This window comes from Sprattus sprattus (genome assembly GCF_963457725.1).
Source record: "Sprattus sprattus genome assembly, chromosome: 14".
Lineage (NCBI taxonomy): Eukaryota > Metazoa > Chordata > Actinopteri > Clupeiformes > Clupeidae > Sprattus > Sprattus sprattus.
Window position 1 is genome coordinate 31,381,067 of NC_137912.1, and position 20,391 is coordinate 31,401,457.

The window sequence follows — 20,391 nt, forward strand, 5'->3', positions numbered from 1 at the left end:
CAATGGTCACTCTCAAAGAGCAAGGTAATAGATCCTTCTGGTCTTCTGACTCCTGGAATGGACACTGCAATGGTCACTCTCAAAGAGCAAGGTAATAGATCCTTCTGGTCTTCTGACTCCTGGCGGGTGCAATGGTCACTCTCAAAGAGCAAGGTAATAGATCCTTCTGCAATGGTCACTCTCAAAGAGCAAGGTAATAGATCCTTCTGCAATGGTCACTCTCAAAGAGCAAGGTAATAGATCCTTCTGCAATGGTCACTCTCAAAGAGCAAGGTAATAGATCCTTCTGCAATGGTCACTCTCAAAGAGCAAGGTAATAGATCCTTCTGGTCTTCTGACTCCTGGCGGGTGCAGGTGAAGCCAAGTTCAGTGTTCCATTCATGCTCCATTGGAGGCAGCCAATGGTGACGTAGATGAGCAAATTAAGCAAAGTCAGCAAAAAAAGTTAGGAAATACAATGCAAATAAGAGCCACTGGCTGGTTGTTGTCATCTTTGAAAGTTTGAAAATTGCAGGACTATGGCATTGTTCGGTTGTCTAATTTGCAAATAAGAACAGCCTGGAGGGCCTTGTAAGGAGTTGTTGCTCTTCATGGTACAATATATATGGGCCATTCTACCGAATTGTTGCAAAGTCAGGTCGGAAATATTTTGAATTTTTTTTATGTTTTATTCCCAAAACTTTGTCCGTATGTATATTTTACCATATCTAAAGTACACATATCTAGTAAAAGAACAGTCCATTTTTATATTGTATTTTCAGAATGTGTTGGAATGTTTTTCCCCAAAAATTGTCACTACCGAAACATCACATTTACTATAGTAAAAAAGTATTATTATTGACCTGTTCAGATTGTGTTTCCTTCCCTTCTCTGAAAAGTATTTTTACAAATATTTCTTGAAGGTTTTCACAATGAAATCCATAAAAATTAAATTTTTTACCAAATTTCCAAGTTCAATTTATACAATTCATCAAAATCTAAGTGCAATATTTCTTTGTAAAATGCAAAATACTGATCATATTGATTCATATTGAGTTGTTGATTGATGAAATTGAACATACATTAATCCAATCAGTATCATAACATTTTAGTTGATTACTCAATATCCTTAATTTTTTACAAAACATCCAGTGTTTCGGTAGTGCTGCATTGTTTCGGTAGTGACTGCACTGTTGGATGGATGTTCATTTCTCTCCCAAAATCTTCCAAAAGGTGCTCTGGGAAACACAACACAACACATTTATTTAAAAATTATGGGATTGAACTACTTACCATTTCATTTTGTCACTACCGAAATCATCAGGTCACTACCATATGTTTCGGTAGTGACAATTCTAGCAAGCACACGGCTAGCAAACAAATCTTTGAAGAGGTGTACACACATACAAACATAAGATTTTGCATAAAACCCCAAAAGGTTTACTTAATTGAAGAAAACATGGGTTTCGGTAGTGACAAATCTTAAGGTAACACATCGATTTTCAGACTTTGGAACACATTTATATCAAAACTATGGGATTTAGCTACTGACCATTAACACTCTAAGAAGTTTCTATATAGTGCAAAAAAGGACAAGGGGTCATAAATCCAATACAAAAACTAGTTATTTTTAATTAAAGGAGAATCTTTAGAAATATAAGTGCAATGACATTAAACATGTCAAACATTAAACATGTCAACACAACATTTAAGAACTTTTAGGAGGACACGGATGTCAAGACATGAACCACATGACCAGGGGCGCTGCCAGGAATTTTGGGCCCTATGAAAGATTGTAGGGGAGAGGCCTGTTTGCGCGCGCAGCGCGCGGCAATTTTTTGGGGTGCCCATTTGAAATAAATCTTCATTATCAATGATAAATATATTGTATAATGGGCTGAAATGGAAGGCACCCAATGCATTCACTTTAATTATGTCAAATTAAGATTCACTAGCATTAATAACTGATTATAAAAACCAACATTCTATAGGTAGGGACTGATATCATTGTTTCGAAATACTAGAGAGATATATTAATGCAAAGAATAGAGAGATGTCGGTAGTTATTTCTTGTATTTCGAATTTGCTCGTTCACACTAACAAAATAGCTAGCTAGCTTGCTAGCTTAGTGTTAAAATAGCCCACTACATTACAATATTCCCTTTCATTAACCTCAAGTAAACCTACATTTGAGCAGGTAACAATCGTTAACAACTACAGATAACAGATACAGCCACATTCTGTAACTACCTGTACTTACAATTTCACTCCTTGCACCGTTTACTTTGAGCTAAACTCCATGGCTATAATCCTGGCTGTCTTGAAGAGACGTTAGGCAGAAACAAATACATTGTAACGCTGGTTGCACAGGTTATGCAGACGGAGACCACTTTGATTGACTGACACACGCACACATTGTTCAAATCATACGCTGGACACTTTATTAGTATTTCGACATGGGTTTAGATAATGATCAGGCTATAATAAGACCACATCGGCTATGTAATCGCTGACAACCGGGACGATTTCATAGTGGTTGGTGTATACCAGGACATATTAGCGTCCCGACAGGTTTTTGCCGGGACGCGGGACACGCAACTCAAAATCGGGAGGGTCCCGGTAAAACCGGGACGTCTGGTCACCCTAGGTTAAGACCTGACCTCAGCCAGCCCAGCCGCTCTGTACACCTGCTGCCTGCCAGTGCCAGCATATCGCATTTCGGATGCTGTTCGATTCAACGCATCGCGCGTTGCGGCCGAACCATTTCGCAAGCGCTCAGGGGGAAGGGCAAATGACAATATGTTAAATAACTAACGAAAACGTTATGGAAATCGACAGTTGTGAGTTTAATACGTTAATTTCCAATTACCATTACTTTGTAATGAGACATTTAAAAAAAAAAAGGCAAGAATATTAATATTATTTTATTAATTGCCATCCGCGGGCCGTGGGCCGTGCTGCGTTGGGCTGGGCCGTTAGAATCAGTACCACCTTTCCCCGCCAGTCAGCGCCCCTGCACATGACAGATAAAAAAAATACCGCTGCCCCACTGTATATTTAAACTTTGGTTACTTTACTTCTGTCCACCTTAAGAGCATTTGTCTACAAACTTCTTGTTGAGTTTGAGCAGCAGCTGATTTTCAAGGTGAGGCAGGTATGCCAGTATTGAGTTTCAGGGAGAGTTTTTTGATATTCTGAAAGGAGTTCACCAGATCCATATTGACTGTGACACAGGCTAGGTACCCTTCTAACTCCCCTGTACCTTCTGACCTTCATATAGGAAAATAAAAAATCTTCATCTGATAAATGTTGTCTACCATCCGGTCAAGGTGTTGACTGACATAGACTAGACCTGTAGAATGACAAACAACATAGTATTGAGCTGCTATCAAGAGTGCATCATAACACAGAAATAGCTACTTGAGATGAAAGACCGACAGTATATATACAGAATTATAGCATTATTTTCTACATGCATCACAATTCATAATCCTCAATTCTTGCTAACTGAGACCCCTGAGCATGAACATGAAAGACGTGCACGTTGCAAAGCCTCCACTTATCGTTATCAATATCTGACTAAACATCGTGATAAATTCCAGATAATGACATACACATTGACATTGACTTGTCCAACTGTCTGACAACGATGGTGTGCGCATTCCCATCGTTTCTGTTTCAGTGCATGGTAGGCAGCCAAATGATTAGCCTAATATCAGTTTATGTGGTATATTTCATTGCTGATGACTTATCTGCAGTTTTTAACACAATATGAGAGACTGAACATAACAATGCTATGACCTGAAACGAATGGAAGACTGAATTGAATTATTATTTGTCTATTGGATGACAGCTGTTGAAAATGCATATTTTGCTTAATGGAGCAAAGCTAACTTAGCAACAAAAATGCTGTCTGAACTACTAATGGAAAGGGACAAATACTGTACCCATGATACTTACCAACAGTTGCTTGCGCAGATTTGAAGATGAATTTGTATAAGCAGAAAGTTATTTCTGGCGGGGCAGGCACAGTTTACACAGCATTATATAGCTGTTGCCTCTCTTACGTTGGAAGGCAAACTGCTTGCTGAGATGTGGCCACAGGTTTTCTTCATCTTCTTTCATTTTAACTGGCGGAAAGTTAGGTGCTTCAGCTTGTTGGTCGCCCGCAATATCATTTTCTCTATCTCTATCTCTTGTGACTCGGCACCAGCGGCCTCCATTATCCTCTCTATGCAGCATCCACCACTGCAGTAAGAATTGTTGTGCGCGATTCCCTCCTTTCGGTTTCCCACATTGAACTATGTTTCTTTATTTTACTCAGTAACGGATGTCATTTTTCAATGTAGCGAAGTACAGAAGTCAAAGTCAAAGTCAAAATCTACTTAAGTAAAAGTAAAAGTACCAATTTCAAAAAACTTAAAAAATTACAAAGTACACAAAAAAACGACTCAATTATAGTCTGTGAGTAAATGTAATTCGTTACTTTACACCTCTGCCTCTAAATATAGTTTACGCACCTGTAAGTTGCGTTTACGCACGTAAAAGTTCCCTGGGCCTTGTATTCTGCCGTTGGAATAATCACAAATAAATTTGGTGTAATTTTAAAACATCTACATTTCAAATTGTTGAACATATAAACGCTGTATCATTTTCATCTACGCTGTAATATGGTCTGTGACCCTCCAATCAGTGCCTTGGCTGCGGCGGCGACATCAATCAGGGTCCAGGAAGTATGTAAACACATACACGTTGTGGATTAGCCTACCTGCCTACCTGTTCGGAATGGATTAATTAGCAATGGATATCAGGCGAATTTTGAAGAGACCATCGAGTACTCCCACTCCCACAGATGCCCGCAAAAGGCCTCAAGTACAAAGTAAGACTGAAGAAGATCAATTCACGTTTTTAAACTTTGTAGGTATGATGACAAAATTTTCAAACACCCATAAACTCAAAATGGATCACATGACTAGACAGAGCCAGACATTCCCTTTACAATGACACCTGGATTGTGAAAATCAGTTGAGGATTGAGAGAGTTATGGTATTTGTAATATCACCGATTATATCAAAATATTGTACATTACTTACAATGGAAGTCATGTGACCGAAAACGCTTATTATTCACATGTTTTTGCTTGTAACTTCCTCATTTTATCAGATATTTGCATGAAATTTGAACGGAAGGTAGACTTTTGTTAGTTGATTCAAGTGAAACGATGAACATTTAGTTGGAATGGGCATCAGACCCATGGTACCTCACTGAAAACAACTATATTAATAAGCGGCCATTCATATTCACGAACGACGCCTGCTGCAGTCCATCTGACAGGACGTTCGCTAATCTACTCATCACAATTGACTAACAACAGTGGCGGTCCGTGCATTTCACGACTGGGCCTTCAGCGATGTCCTACACGATGTTAAACTGAGTGAATCCACCTCCTAATACTATCATTATGACGCCATGGCTCTCGAACCATTATATTTATACAGAAAGGCAGTATAAGTGAGCATTGCATCACCTTAACATAGTCGAGTACAACAGACTTTATTAATATTTCCGGAGCATTTAAAATCAATATACCCGTATTAGCAATACATTAAGAGTAGTAAACTCTCAGTTATATGATCGCTTGGATATTACTGTCACAACTTAAAAATAAAAGGCGATTTTCAGGGATTAGTCTGCAAAGTTTTATTAAGTCCACCGAAAGTAGCCTATGAGAGCTTAAACAAGTTTGTCCACTAAACATCGCATTGTCCCACCTGCAAAGCAGTTTCATTAAACTTCCCATCCTCACGATATCCAGTTTTTCTTGAAAGTTCCGTCTTGAAAATGGCGTTGTAATTGTATCAAAAACTGGAATTATCAAGTTGGTGTAAACTAGTTTATTTGAGTTGGTTAATGTAATTATATTTAGTCTTACCAATTGAAACAACTAGCATAATAAGCATTGAAACTGATGTACGTCGTTTTCGCATTAGCCAGCTAAACTGAGCACTGAAGCACTGCACCGGTCTGCCTCAGTATCAAATCAAAGGACGTTTACGTGTCACGTTCACCGCGAGGAAAGAAATCTTCCGGGCCTTCTAGAAGGCCCACTGTCGCCAACTCGAAATCTGATTGGTTGTCACAACTGTCTGTTTCAGTTCATTCAACTTAAATTAACTGAAACAGCCAGTTGTGAAAACCAATCAGATGTACACGGGCCTTCAATGTGAATTCTGAAGGCCTCAGGGAAGAATTCTGTTCTCGGGGAAGGTTTCTCGGAGCGTGGCAACACATGATAGCTGAAATATGATTGGATGAAAGCTCTTACATAAATTAACAACGCTGGAAGCTATGAAATGAAGATAATGTACTATGGGGAATAATTGAATAAATATTTATGAAAAGAAAATATTAAAATTAAATGTATTTATTACATTTATTTTCTGATGATGTTTAGGCCAGCAGAGAAGGCCTTGAAGGCCCTGACGGACCACCACTGACTAACAATGACTAACAATTTTCCGCGATTTAGTTTAATACTTTCTCGACCATGGATTTCGATGAAATTTCGTATGTGCCAAGATAAGAAGTATATATTCAAGTCTACCCATCTTTCATCAGTGTCCAAAGCTTTAGATGAAGTCCGCTGACCGGTTGAAAGCCACTCAAATTTTCAGAGAGTTGCGGTGAACTGAAAACACCTCAGGGCTGAAAGCTCGAAATGTCTAACGATTACAGTGGTTGTACTCGATGTAAATACTGACGTATTCAGGACAAACATACTCTCACCAGGCGGCGAGGAGTGAATTTTGTATGACACATATTGACAGTATTAACGTAGAGTGGATCATGTTATTGAGACAACAACCGCTCGCGGCGAACATTCTATGTCAACATACCTAAACTTTGTTTTGGTACGGACAGCATTGCATTAAGACAGGGACAAACTCTATAAATAATGTGCTTGCAAATACGATGATGCAGGTAACAAGCCAGTCTTCCCGGTCCCATCTAAATAGGCCTAATAAAACGTAAATTCTTTCAGCAATTGAAGATGCATGAGTGATTAGTCTCACGCATATCGCTGTAGATTAGGCTAATTCATTGAAAATTGTAAACAGATTCTTTGCAAGCCAGTTGGACATAGCTAAGTGAAATGTTTAAGCTTAGAATCTTCCATTTTCGCGGTTAAGGTCAAATATACCCTACCGTTCAAAAGTTTTGGGTCACCCGGACAACTTCATGTTTTCCATGAAAACTCACACTTGAATTTATCAAATGAGTTGCAAAATGAAAAGAAAATATAGGTTAAGACATTGACAAGGTTGGAAATAATAATTTTTATTTGAAATATTAATTTTGTTCTACAAACTTTGCTTTCGTCAAAAAAGGGTCCATTTGCAGCAATCACAGCATTGGAGACCTTTGGCATTCTAGCTGTTAATTTGTTGAGGTAATCAGTAGAAATTTCACCCCACACTTCCTGAAGCACCTCCCACAAGTTGGATTGGCTTGATGGGCACTTCTTGCGTATCATACTCCCACAACATCTCAATGGGGTTGAGATCTGGTGACTGTGCTGGCCACTCCATTACAGACAGCATACGAGCTGCCTGCTTCTTCCCTATATAGTTCTTGCATAATTTGGAGGTGCGCTTTGGGTCATTGTCCTGTTGTAGGAGGAAATTGGCTCCAATCAAGCGCTGTCCACATGCATGGCGTTGCAAAACGGAGTGATAGCCTTCCCTATTTAAAATCCCTTTTACCTTTTACAAATCTCCCACTTTACCAGCACCAAAGCAGCCCCAGACCATCACATTACCTCCATCATGCTTGACAGATGGCTTCAGGCACTCTTCCAGCATCTTTTCACCTGTTCTGCGTCTCACAATTGTTCTTCTGTATGATCCAAACACCTCAAACTTTAAATTCGTCCAGAACACTTTTTTCCAATCTTCCTCTGTCCAATGTCTGTGTTCTTTTGCCCATATCAATCTTTTCTTTTTATTGGCCAGTCTCAGATATAGCTTTTTCTTTGCCACTCTGCCTATGAGGCCGGCATCCCAGAGTGGCCTCTTCACTGTAGAAGGTGACACTGGCGTTTTGCGGGTACCATTTAAAAAGCAGCCAGTTGAGGACCTGTGAGGTGTCTATTTCTTAAACTAGACACTCTAATATACTTGTCTTCTTGCTGAGTTGTGCACCGGGGCCTCCCACTTCTCTTTCTACTCTGGTTAGAGCCCATTTCTGCTGTTCTCTGAAGAGAGTAGTACACACTGTTGTAGGAAAAGTTCAGTTTCTTCGCAATTTCTCGCATAGAATAGCCTTCATCTCTAAGAACAAGAATAGACTGGCGAGTTTCACATGAAAGTTATCTTTTCAAGCCATTTTGAGAGTATAACCAAACCCACAAATGTGGAAATGGGCCTCTATACACCTATGCAGGTATTTCATCTTCTTTGAAAAAAACAGTGCTTTTCTTTGAAAAATAAGGACATTTCTAAGTGACCCCAAACTTTTGAACGGTAGTGTAAGTGTTGAAGAAAAGCAACAGCAGAACAGCATAAACCCGACCGGTGAGGCAGAGGTATTTGTGAGGGATTGCACAATCTGAGATGAGGCACAGCTCATCGCTCCCTCACCGCCTCACTGTCTCCTGTCAGTTTGAACAGGACAGGCGCAAATTATTTTGATTATTGAAATGCTCGCAATGATTGGAATCATGCAGAAAATAGATTTATAGCACAGATTAGGTCCTATAGAGGTCCTTTCTTTTGTCGAGGGTGGGGTCCCACGACGAAGCGTCCTCTTTTTCAAAAACTCAAATCTGGTCACCCTACATACAGTATAACACATTCAGTTGGAAGAAATTAGTTGTTTGTTAGTTGTGCCATTGTGGAACAATACCTGAGCTCTGTGTGAACGTTAATAGGGTATGGTTGAATGATTGCAATTGGGTGATAAAGAATTAGTTGATTGCCGCACCCAATAATTACTCAACCCATTTATGCTTGATTGCTCATTGTGCAGTACTCATTGTGCTTTCAAAATAGTTGAGTGAACACTGCTGGATCCTTAAGTGGAAGTTGCATTTCACCACAGACACTTGGAAGAAAAGGCCATCTTTTAAAATTATTCAGAATCATCTTACAATTTTGGAGCTTTTCCCAAAAGTGTTGTTACTTAAGTACTACTTGAAAACACTCTGAGATTAGGTGTGCTCCGAAGACAACCTCGAGCTTCTTAACAGGGGTTTCTTTTCTCACTGTGATCACTAGCAGCGTCTGGTTGGCCAGTTTTGAAAACCTAAAAATTCAGTCAGTCCCATCACGGGTAGTGTGTGTTACCAAGCCATTCAGTCAGTCCCATCACGAGTAGTAGTGTGTTACCAAGCCATTCAGTCAGTCCCATCACGAGTAGTGTGTGTTACCAAGCCATTCAGTCAGTCCCATCACGAGTAGTGTGTGTTACCAAGCCATTCAGTCAGTCCCATCACGAGTAGTAGTGTGTTACCAAGCCATTCAATCAGTCCCATCACGAGTAGTGTGTGTTACCAAGCCATTCAGTCAGTCCCATCACGGGCAGTGTGTTACCAAGCGATTAACTGGTTGAAAAGGAGGGAGAGCAGAACGTCTTAAGCAGCTCTCACATTACACCGAATGCATCACCAAGTGTGGTGTAAAAGTTTGCATGTTGCTCTGAGAAAAGTGACAACATTTTGGTCTGCTAGGGTGTAGCAGACCTTTCGTGTAGGTTACATCTTAACTTGGTTGCAGAGTATTCTGGTGATGATATTCGTTGCTAGGCAACGTTAAACACAGGATTGGAAACGATTTCTTTGGGTGGAGATGAAATAAACACTATCTTAATGTAGTTTGTAGTAGAACTGTTTTATGAAAGCAAACCTGTGGCTTAAGGCAAAATGCCAAGGATACAAATATTGTGGTGTTGGTAAAGGATATCCCCACAGTTGTGATGACCTGAGGCACTCCAGCTTTGTGCCTACGGCTGAATCCCAGCTGTGGGAGTATCCTTCACCAACCCCACTTACACCCATGGCATATTGCTTCATTCATGTACATTCAGGTTTTTGTCATTTATGTTTTCATCTTAGATGACAAATCACATAATTTGCCCTTGGAAATATGCTACAGTGGGGAAATATGTGTAGGCATCTTGTGAGTTTTGGAAAATGGTGATAACCTTCAGGGGATCGCAAGACACTACATATCCTTGCTAATTCTAAGACAAACATTTTCAACTTTCTGACAGATGCCTTCCCCATGGTCCTCATGATTGGGGCATTAGTTGGTGGGGGCTGCATCCTCCTCATCTGCTCTGTCATCCTTCTCTCCATGTGCTGCAGACACTCTACCAAAGGTAACTAAAACATTTATGTAGGAATGTTCTCATATTGTATGTACGACTTGCTGACATTAATTTGCATGAATACCTTTTAAACCAGCCATAGTTCTATCCGATGTAGACTTTCAGCCATTACATTAGCAGACCTATTTTTACCCATATGTATTTATTTATTTCACTGTATTTCCCCACTCAGTCCAAATGAGTACACAACTTTCCAAAAGTGACATCAGAGTCCAGATAGCACATCATGATGACAACAACTCCCGAGTGAATGAGGAGGTGAAGGAGCCCACAGTGAGTTTCAGACTTACTCCATTCTTCTGACTGTTGTCCTGTCAGGCAGCACTTTCACTTTTAAACTGCTATTGGGATTAGAACCAAAGTGTTTATCCTTGTGACATTACCTAGATTCCCATATATTATTTGCCAGATATCTTTAATTCCTATCAGGGGCGTTTCTAGGATTCCAAGAAGGGGTGTGGAATGTTTTACGCGCGTAGAGCACGCAGCAATTTTTTGGGGGGCCCATTTGAGGCCGCGGATATCCATTGTTTCAGACAGTTCATAGATTGGTTCACTCAGAAAGAGTGTGATTTTGCTCTGTAGTTTAGCTTGCATTCAGTAAATTATGTGAAACACAACTTTTTTTTAAAGAGAAAGGAATAATTGTCCTGCTTGTTAAGGAAAGTAGCTTTCATATCCACTCCAAAATCCTAATTCTTAAAGGGAAAGTTTCAACTTTTGAGTTGTTTACTTGTAGTGGCTTAAGCTATAAATACAAATATGCTATAACTATAATAAACAATCACTAAATATGAATCTAAATGATATAATGCCTAAATCTGAACAACAATGTAAAAATGGCACTAACATTCCGGCCCCTAATTGCTCATCATGGGGATGACAATTACCTAAATTAAACTAAAATCAATTTCTACATTTTAAGATTCTTCCATCTCGAGCAGAAGACACAACTTATTAATGGGTCTCTCTAAAGTGTTGGTCTTCGTTTTGGCAAGGACCCGACGAACCCTTTGGCGTCAACCAGGATCATCTTGGAGCCATTTCATCCATACGACCGCCTTCTCCAGGCTGTGCCAGTTTTTCTACTTAATGTAGTGGCTTAAAGTTCCCTTCTTTTGGTCAGTATGTAGTTCTTATCTTAAACCTTAAGTAACCACTCTTAGACGGAAAGAAAACGAGTCTACGCGTGTACTGTATTTCAACAACGGTAGAAAAACTGTGTTCGCTCCGTCTTTTACTGAAATTCTGACAACATTCTGACAAGTGCAACAAAGTGACAGTTGATACATCAAAAACAAACAATTGATACATTGATGCGTGAGCTCGCTACGTCACAGCTCACCTCTGGTTATTCCAAGCAATGCAATGCTTAAGCACTTAAACATATTTTAGACTGAAATGCGAGCTATAAATACAAATATGCTATAACTATAATAAACAATCACTAAATATGAATCTAAATGATATAATGCCTAAATCTGAACAACAATGTAAAAATGGCACTAACATTCCGGCCCCTAATTGCTCATCATGGGGATGACAATTACCTAAATTAAACTAAAATCAATTTCTACATTTTAAGATTCTTCCATCTCGAGCAGAAGACACAACTTATTAATGGGTCTCTCTAAAGTGTTGGTCTTCGTTTTGGCAAGGACCCGACGAACCCTTTGGCGTCAACCAGGATCATCTTGGAGCCATTTCATCCATACGACCGCCTTCTCCAGGCTGTGCCAGTCAGAGTAGTGATGAATCAGCTTGAAGAGAGGGTCTGTGTTTGAATATACGGTCTTGATGATGTTCACACTGATCATACGATTCACTTCAGCCTCGTCTTCACTTATCTCTCTTGAGAACTCTGATAGGACAGTCCAGTGAGACTCACTCTTGTCTAGGAAGTCAGGACCTTCAATCCAGCTCTGACACTTCATGAAGTGCTCTGCCTTCATCCCCCTTGATGCGCAGTCAGCTGGCCTCGTATTCTCTCTGATAGTCGATACTCTGTTTGCTATGAATGTTTTGAAACGAGCGCTGTCGCTGTACCGGAGGACGGTGGTGCTATCTGTCCATAGCACAGACTCTTTGAGGTCCATCCGAAGCTCTCCCTTCATTAGCTTATCCATTTTCACCGCAATGGTAGCCGCGCTGAGCTCAAAGCGCGGGATTGTAACTGGTTTAAACAGAGTCACTCTGGATTTTCCTAGAAGACATGAGCAGTGGACTCGACCATGGCTGTTCTCGGTGTGGTGGTAAGTGACAACGGCGTAGCCCTTCTCGCTAGCATCAGAGGAATGGTGCAGCTGTGCTGACATCACTGGACCAAGTCCCTCTGGCTTGATACACCTCCTGACGGAAAAGCTGGCGACCTGGCTCAGGTCAGACAGCCAGGCGAACCATCTGTTTGCCACGTCTTCTGGAACTTCTTCATCCCTGGTAAGTTTCATTCGACAGACACTCTCAACGATTGTCTTCGCAAGAAGAATGAACGGCGACAGGCGTCCAAGGGGGTCGTATATTGAGCTTACGACCGAGAGGATACCCCGTCTGGTGATGGGCATGCTCTTCACACGAGCCGGGAAATTGAAGGAATCTGATTCTATGCACACGTCCACTCCAAGGGCCCTTTCCATGGGTGGTTCATCCCTGTCCAGGTCTAGACTCTTGATCTTCTTTGCTCTTTCTTGTTTGGGAAGTGATGACAGCACTTTCCGGCTGTTGCTTGACCGCTTAGTTAAGCGGAATCCTCCACTCTCACACACTGCCTTCTTCTCGTCGGACGTTTCTGACTTTTCTGCGCAGGCTTGCTCCAGAAAGTCGTGGTTGTATTGCTGCAGCAGCATGCTGTCCACGCCACTGACTGAGATTCTGTTGACTGAAGCCCTTTGACTGCAGTGGCTGGACTTGAATTGTCCTGACTTGTGGTGATCGTCACATTTCTTGAGAGGGCCATTAACGACCCATCCCAGAGTCGTCTTTACTGCGTAAGGCCCGTCATCTTGGCTGTGGATTATCTTCCATGGCTCCATTGCAGAGTGAGCGTTCATTCCAATTAATATTTCAACATCTGCGTTGATCTGTGGTAACCGTACTTCTTTCTGCAGATACGGCCATCTTTCCAAGTCCTTCTCAACAGGAACATTGTCCTTCGTTACAGGTATGTCTGTGTGGGTGTATACGTCTGGCAGGCTTATGTACTTGTTCTCTGTCAGACCGCACACTTCTAGATCTGAGAGCACGTAGCAGGACATGGGCTTCTCCTGGCCCATAGTACGGAGTAGCACTTCAGTCTTCTTACCATGGACACCAAGCTGTCTCATCAACCTTTCGGAGCAAAACGTAGCTGAACTTCCTGAGTCCATGAAGGCATACGTCTCTATTGTTGTGTTGCTCCTCTTGGATTTGATGCGCACAGGCACGATAGACAGGATGCAGTCATTGCCTCCGGCCCCGGTGACTGCCGTAACTTCACTCCTAGCTGGCGCATCTTTTTGTTCAGCTGAGTGTCTACTGGCAGAACCTTGACCGTTCTCGTGCTTGACGTTCTCTTGGTCGGTGTTCTCGTCCCTTTGGCTGTGAAGCAGGCTTGGGTGTTTCTTGCTGCAGATTTCACAGGTGGCTCTCTTGTTACAGTCTTTTGCCATGTGCCCTTGGGTCAGACACCCGAAACAAAGTCCTTTACCTTTAATGAACTCAATTCTCTCTTTGTTTGGCAGACTTCTTATCTTGTAACATGCGCTCAGGGTGTGTCTGTTGTTACAGTACAGGCATGGCTCTTGAAATGCGTTGCTTGCCTGCTTGTACTTCCTTGGTTCTGAGGCATCCCCTTTGTCTTGCTTAACACTAGTAGCACAGCCAGTGGTTCTTTTCAGTCCGCCTTCCTGGGCAGAATTAAAGCTTGACCTGCCTTTTTCTTTCAATTCGGAGTACTCGTTTATATCACCGAACAGTGGGTCTGAAGCTATCCTAGCTTGTCTGTTGATGTACGTTGTTAAATCAGAGAACTTTGCTCATATTCCTTCCTTTTCTTGTATGTCGAAAGCTATGACTCTCCATCTTTCACGAAGTCTGAAGGGCAACTTTGAGAGGATGATCCGAAGGTTGCTCGGCTGGTCATCTCTTCGAGGTATTCCATGTTCTTCATGACATTGTTACATCCAGTGAGAAAGATGGAGAAGCTGTGAAGTGACTTGGCATCTTCTGCTTTGACTTGAGGCCATTTGAGAGCCTTGTCAACGTAGGCTGCAGCTATTTTGTACTCGTTGCCATAGTGATAGGTCAAGAGCCTTCTCGCTTCATTGTAGCCTTGTTGTTCGCTCATGTGTTGGCAACTTCTCACAAGTTCTCTTGGTTCACAGCTGGTGAATTGCTCTAGATAGTACAAGCGGTCTTCATCGTTGTCTGTGCGGCTGTGGATGATGTGCTCAAAGGCCTTCAAGAATGGCAAGAACTCAAAAGGATCGCCACTGAATACAGGGACTTCTCGTTGAGGTAAGTTGGCTAGTCTCTGTTGTGTGACTAACATCTCTGTGATATCCTTCTGTTTCATTATCACTTCGCCAAGTTCAATCTGCGGTCCATTGGAATTTGTACTTACGAATTTGTTGTTGTTTTCTTCCTTTACTTGCGCATAAGACTAGTGTGTAGTTGGAAAATGAGAAGCACTGTTGTATTGGCTAACTCGAAGACTGCTGGTCAAGTTTGGTCTGACATCTGGAACATGATGTTTGATGGTTTCTGCTGTAGGCATGTTCTTGAAGAGGTAGGAATTCATTCCGTTGTTGTCCATGTTATCATACTCTTCAAAAACTTGTAGCTTTGCTGTTGACTCTGCGATAGCAGTCTCGACATCTAGTTCCTCCATTTGAGCCTTCAACTGCATCTGCTTGGTATTCAGTGCCTGTTTCTTCTTAAGTGCGGCTGCGCGTGCGAGTAGGGCTGCGCGGTTAGCTTCCTCTTTTCTACGCACAGATGAAACAGTAGATGACACTGTGGATGACTTTGAATGTCTACTGCTTACACTGCGTACAGTGACTGAACTGTATTTTTCATATACAGCTGATGCACTGTCGTCTGGATCCACATACTCAACGGCAGACTCACCTTGCTGTGTCGTCGCGCAAGTCTTTGGAGTCACATATTCAGAAGCAGCCTGTTCGTAAGCGGGGTTGGCGTGCCGTCTTGCTTCTATTATCCAAAGCTCTATATTAGTCAAAAAGTTATCATACTTCATAAAGTTTGGCTCACTCCAATACTGCTGATCAGCTTTCCTTTCTTCTTCTGATAATAGTTCACTTACTGTATTATTCACTTCAATAAAATCATTCAGAAATTTGGAGTAATCACTGAGATGAATCCTTTCCACTAAAAGTGCATTAGAATCATTTATCATGAGGTTTTCAATTTCCTCTGCTTTGGAGACAAGGCGTGCCAATATATGTTTCCTAAGTTTCATTTGTTCATCACATTTCTGTTGTAGGGCCTTTGTGGTCAACTTGATCTTTCTTCTTTTGTCTAGCTCCACATTGCCTTCCATCCTGGTTTCATCCAAATCAGACATTTTAAATTGGCTACTAATGATAGACAAGTCTCTTATAGCAAGCTCTTACAAACTTCTGAAATCCCGTTTAACAGTCCTTTCAGCTCAAAACATGTAAATGCTTTCCAGAGAAAGATTCCAGGGCTGTCTTAATTTTCAGAAACAAACTCGAGCTTCTTATGGGCTTATATGACAAGCTAGCAATAGCACTTTTCTCAAATGTCCTGTGTGGCCAACGGCAAATAGCACGTCTTGAAAGTTCTAATGTTTTCCTTTGTTACTTCGCAACGTTACTTGGCTACATTGAGTACAATGACATAATCATCCTTATTTCGCCAGCAAGATCTTTAAATAGGCGTATCAGTTCATTCAATGGTTCTTTGGGTACTCATCCATCATCATAGAAGTCGTCTGGAAATCCGGTCGGCTGCAGTTGTAATCACCGCTAATGCTTCAGCTGGCTAGCTTCCTTCATCAACTGGTGTCCAGGGCAACGCAGCTTTCCTCGGCTTACGATGATCCTCTCTCGCCTTCAGCGATAGTTTTTCTACTTAATGTAGTGGCTTAAAGTTCCCTTCTTTTGGTCAGTATGTAGTTCTTATCTTAAACCTTAAGTAACCACTCTTAGACGGAAAGAAAACGAGTCTACGCGTGTACTGTATTTCAACAACGGTAGAAAAACTGTGTTCGCTCCGTCTTTTACTGAAATTCTGACAACATTCTGACAAGTGCAACAAAGTGACAGTTGATACATCAAAAACAAACAATTGATACATTGATGCGTGAGCTCGCTACGTCACAGCTCACCTCTGGTTATTCCAAGCAATGCAATGCTTAAGCACTTAAACATATTTTAGACTGAAATGCGAGCTATAAATACAAATATGCTATAACTATAATAAACAATCACTAAATATGAATCTAAATGATATAATGCCTAAATCTGAACAACAATGTAAAAATGGCACTAACATTACTTGTTTTATTATGAGCAGAAGGGAATAAGATTTTGATCAACATTTATATCTATTTTGTTGTCCGTGTAGTTTTTACATACCAGTGATATTTTATGCTTATTTGGACATTATCACAGAGGTAAAGATAAGCTAGTTAGTTTAGTGTCAAATATACCATTCAATTGAAAAAAAAAAAAACAGGAATAACAAACATAAAAAAGCACATTTCAAGTAGGCTACGTACATCTTATTTATCAATTGATAAATATTGTATGTTGGGCTGAAATGGAAGGCAACCAATGCATTCACTATAATCAAGTCAAAAGAGGATTCACTAGCATTAACTTATTATAAACAACAACATTCTATAGGGACTGATATTATTGTTTCGAAATACTAGAGAGATATATTAATGCAAGGAAAAGAGAGATGTTGATAGATATTTCTTGTATTTCAAATTTGCTCGAGACAGTTTAACAAAACAGCAAGCTAGCTTAGTGTTAACATAGTCCACTACAATGTTCCCTTTCATTTACCTCAAGTTAACCTAAATTTAAGCAAGTAACAATCGTTAACAACTAAATTCTGTAACTACCTGTACTTACAATTTCACTCCTTGCCTCATTTACTTTGAGCTAAATTCCTTGGCTATAATCCTGGCTGTTGTTGAAAAGACGTTACTTGGTAGAGTGAGAAAGCCAGCGCAGCAGCCTCCGCAAGATCCCCAGGGTTTATATCGTTAACTATGATGAAAGCCTATTGGATTGTAATTTGAAGGGGAAGAAAACATACAAACCAGAACGCACGCACATATGTATCATGTTAGAGTTATAAATAACTTGTCCATGTGAGAAACAATAGTTTAATTTAATGTCATCACCAAAATATATATATATATATTTTTTAAAGCCAATAATGCCAAAACATTTGGGGGGGCTGAAGAACAAACAGGCCTAACGACGTCCCTGATTCCTATTGATTTGTGGTATTACCTTTTAGGCTCCACTCAGCAGTGAATCTCCTGGCACATCTCACACTGAACACAGTGATCTACTGGATGAGGATGAAGATGGATTTGACTTAAAGGTAACCCCAATTGTATTAGCAGATCAAATAAGCACCCATCTGAAGGTGTGGCAACTGAGTTTATATTGCTATTTATTATTATTATTAATATTATTATTAATATTATTATTCACTTGCCATGTCATTATATCTGTACTGATACATGCTGGCGAAGCAAAGTTCTGTGTTCAATTGCGGTTATTCTGTTTGTATGACAGATCTTTGCAAACATACAGAGATGTTTTGAAGAAAAACATGTTGTGGAGGTCTGTATCAGAGATTGTTGGCGTTCCTGGTGGGATTATTTAATTGTATGCTTTATTAAACGAAATGAGCGTTGTGATGCTTACTGAGGTTGTAGCTGGCTAGCACTCTTTAGATTGGTGCGGGGCCCGTAGCCAATACAACATTGATGACCCAGTAACGGTGCTGGGCATCAACAACAGCAAGGAGCACAATTGAGTGTGTATCCTTGTAATTATGAAAGAGTGAACCAGATTTGGACGGAGTTTGGATGACTAGATGCTTACCATGGATGGAGCCCAAGCAGTTTTGATCGTTCCACCACTGAAAGAAACCCTCAGCGATGTCACTCCAGTCCTGCATGGTTGGCACTGGCACGCTGTCATCCACCAAGCTCTCCTAAATAGCAAGGCATACATCTCTCCCAATGCAGCTGACTGTGCAGGTACCCACATGGTAACCAGTCGCTGTGAATGAGTGTCTGGTGTTCAGGTACCTTGTGCACCAATTAGAATAAGTCTTAATCTGTTGACACATCAGAGTTTACAGTAATTTTAAACATTTAACCTAAAATTGAATCAAAGGACTTTGAAAAAACCTGACATAAAAAACTTGAAAACGGCAAGACGTTCAGCTGCTTTTAGTGGACCCACTGTTGTCAGCAGGTCATTAAAGTCCTCCCTGTTCATCCAGACATCATCCAGGGGCAGCTCCTGCACCCGCCGGTCATATTCACCATAGGTCTTGCGGGACTGAATGAATCCATACTGAATACACAACAATGACGGCAATTCCATATTTATACTCCTGTATGGAGCCCAAAAAGAACTAGAGAACTTAACAGACACGCACAAGTCAGAGACAGATCAAGTTAGCCAAGTGAGTGCTTTGCTTTGCTGGTATGTATCAGTACCGTATTGTGTCAAAGTTGCTAATGTACACTTGCTTTGCTGGTATTTATCATTACCGTATTGTGTCAAAAATGCTAATGTACTCTTGCTTTGCTGGTATGTATCAGTACCGTATTGTGCCAAAGTTGCTAATGTACACTTGCTTTGCCTTTCCCCCCCCCCAAAAAAAAAACATATTCAGGACCCTACGAATGGTTATTACAATGTCCGGGATCACGATGACATCAAAATTCACAGCAACAACTTTTCTGAGTACACCTCCTCCCTGCAACCTGTCTACATTGCCACGCAGTCACAACCAACTAGTGTGATGTATGGCCAGCAAGACCCCATTGACTACTCTCGTCAATGTGCCACTTCGGTTGGCACACACACAGACTGTCGGCAGGTGTCTCGTCAATGTTCCACTCCGGTTGGCACACACACAGACTGTCGGCAGGTGTCTCGTCAATGTTCCACTCCGGTTGGCACACACACAGACTGGCGGCAGGTGTCTCGTCAATGTTCCACTCCGGTTGGCACACACACAGACTTTCGGCAGGTGTCTCGTCAGTGTTCCACCCCTGTTGGCACACACACAGACTTTCGGCAGGTGTCTCGTCAGTGTTCCACCCCTGTTGGCACACACACTGACTTAAGGCAGGTGTCTCGTCAATGTTCTGTGCAGCAGACCCAGGAGAACGCAGAGTCTGATGTCTATCTTACTGACCCCCTTTGTGCTGCTTCAACTTTCCTTCCTGCCGCATATGGGCGAGCTTTCACCAGCTACATGAAGCCTAACATTTCCTATGAGAAAATGGATGCCGACGAACAATCTGACCAAGCCAGCAAAGTTTCCAGTTCTTCACACCTCTCTTATGCTTCCTCTCAAGTTTCCTCACAGCAGTCTGACTCTAGTAGACCATCACAACAGCACCAGCGCATGCAAACACATGTGTGACTTTCATCACAACAGCAACAGTGCATGCAAACACATATGTGAGTTTCAACATACGAGTGTGTCGCAGTTGACTGAAGAGAATGTTATCCTTAATTTGGCATGCAATCCAGGGGATTATGTCAATATGTAAACATGCTGTAACATTTATTTTGAAATGGATTCAAATTGAGACAACAGACAACAACATACTTGATGTAGGAGAACTAGTCGCATTTGTTCTAGAAAGAATCCACAAAGAGGATGAAAGTGATCCATACCTGTTGTATGTGTCTTGAACTATCAGCACCTTGTTCACCAATTCAAAAAAAAAAAATGTTGTCAGTTTCATTAAACCATTTTGACTGTATAGATGACTATAGATGACTGTATAGT

At 41.1% G+C, this 20,391-nt stretch overlaps 1 protein-coding gene across 1 annotated transcript in view; it reads left to right on the forward strand.

The window, feature by feature from the left end:
* Positions 1-20,019, forward strand: part of kirrel3l (kirre like nephrin family adhesion molecule 3, like) — a gene marked incomplete at both ends in the record, with an annotated part of 42,074 nt that extends 22,055 nt beyond the window's left edge. The window contains 4 exons of the mRNA XM_080851483.1: positions 10,249-10,356; positions 10,538-10,638; positions 17,860-17,946; positions 19,261-20,019. Coding sequence (XP_080707609.1) covers positions 10,249-10,356; positions 10,538-10,638; positions 17,860-17,946; positions 19,261-20,019 — 1,055 coding nt within the window. The remainder of the gene's footprint in view (positions 1-10,248; positions 10,357-10,537; positions 10,639-17,859; positions 17,947-19,260) is intronic.
* Positions 20,020-20,391: the final 372 nt, after the last annotated feature.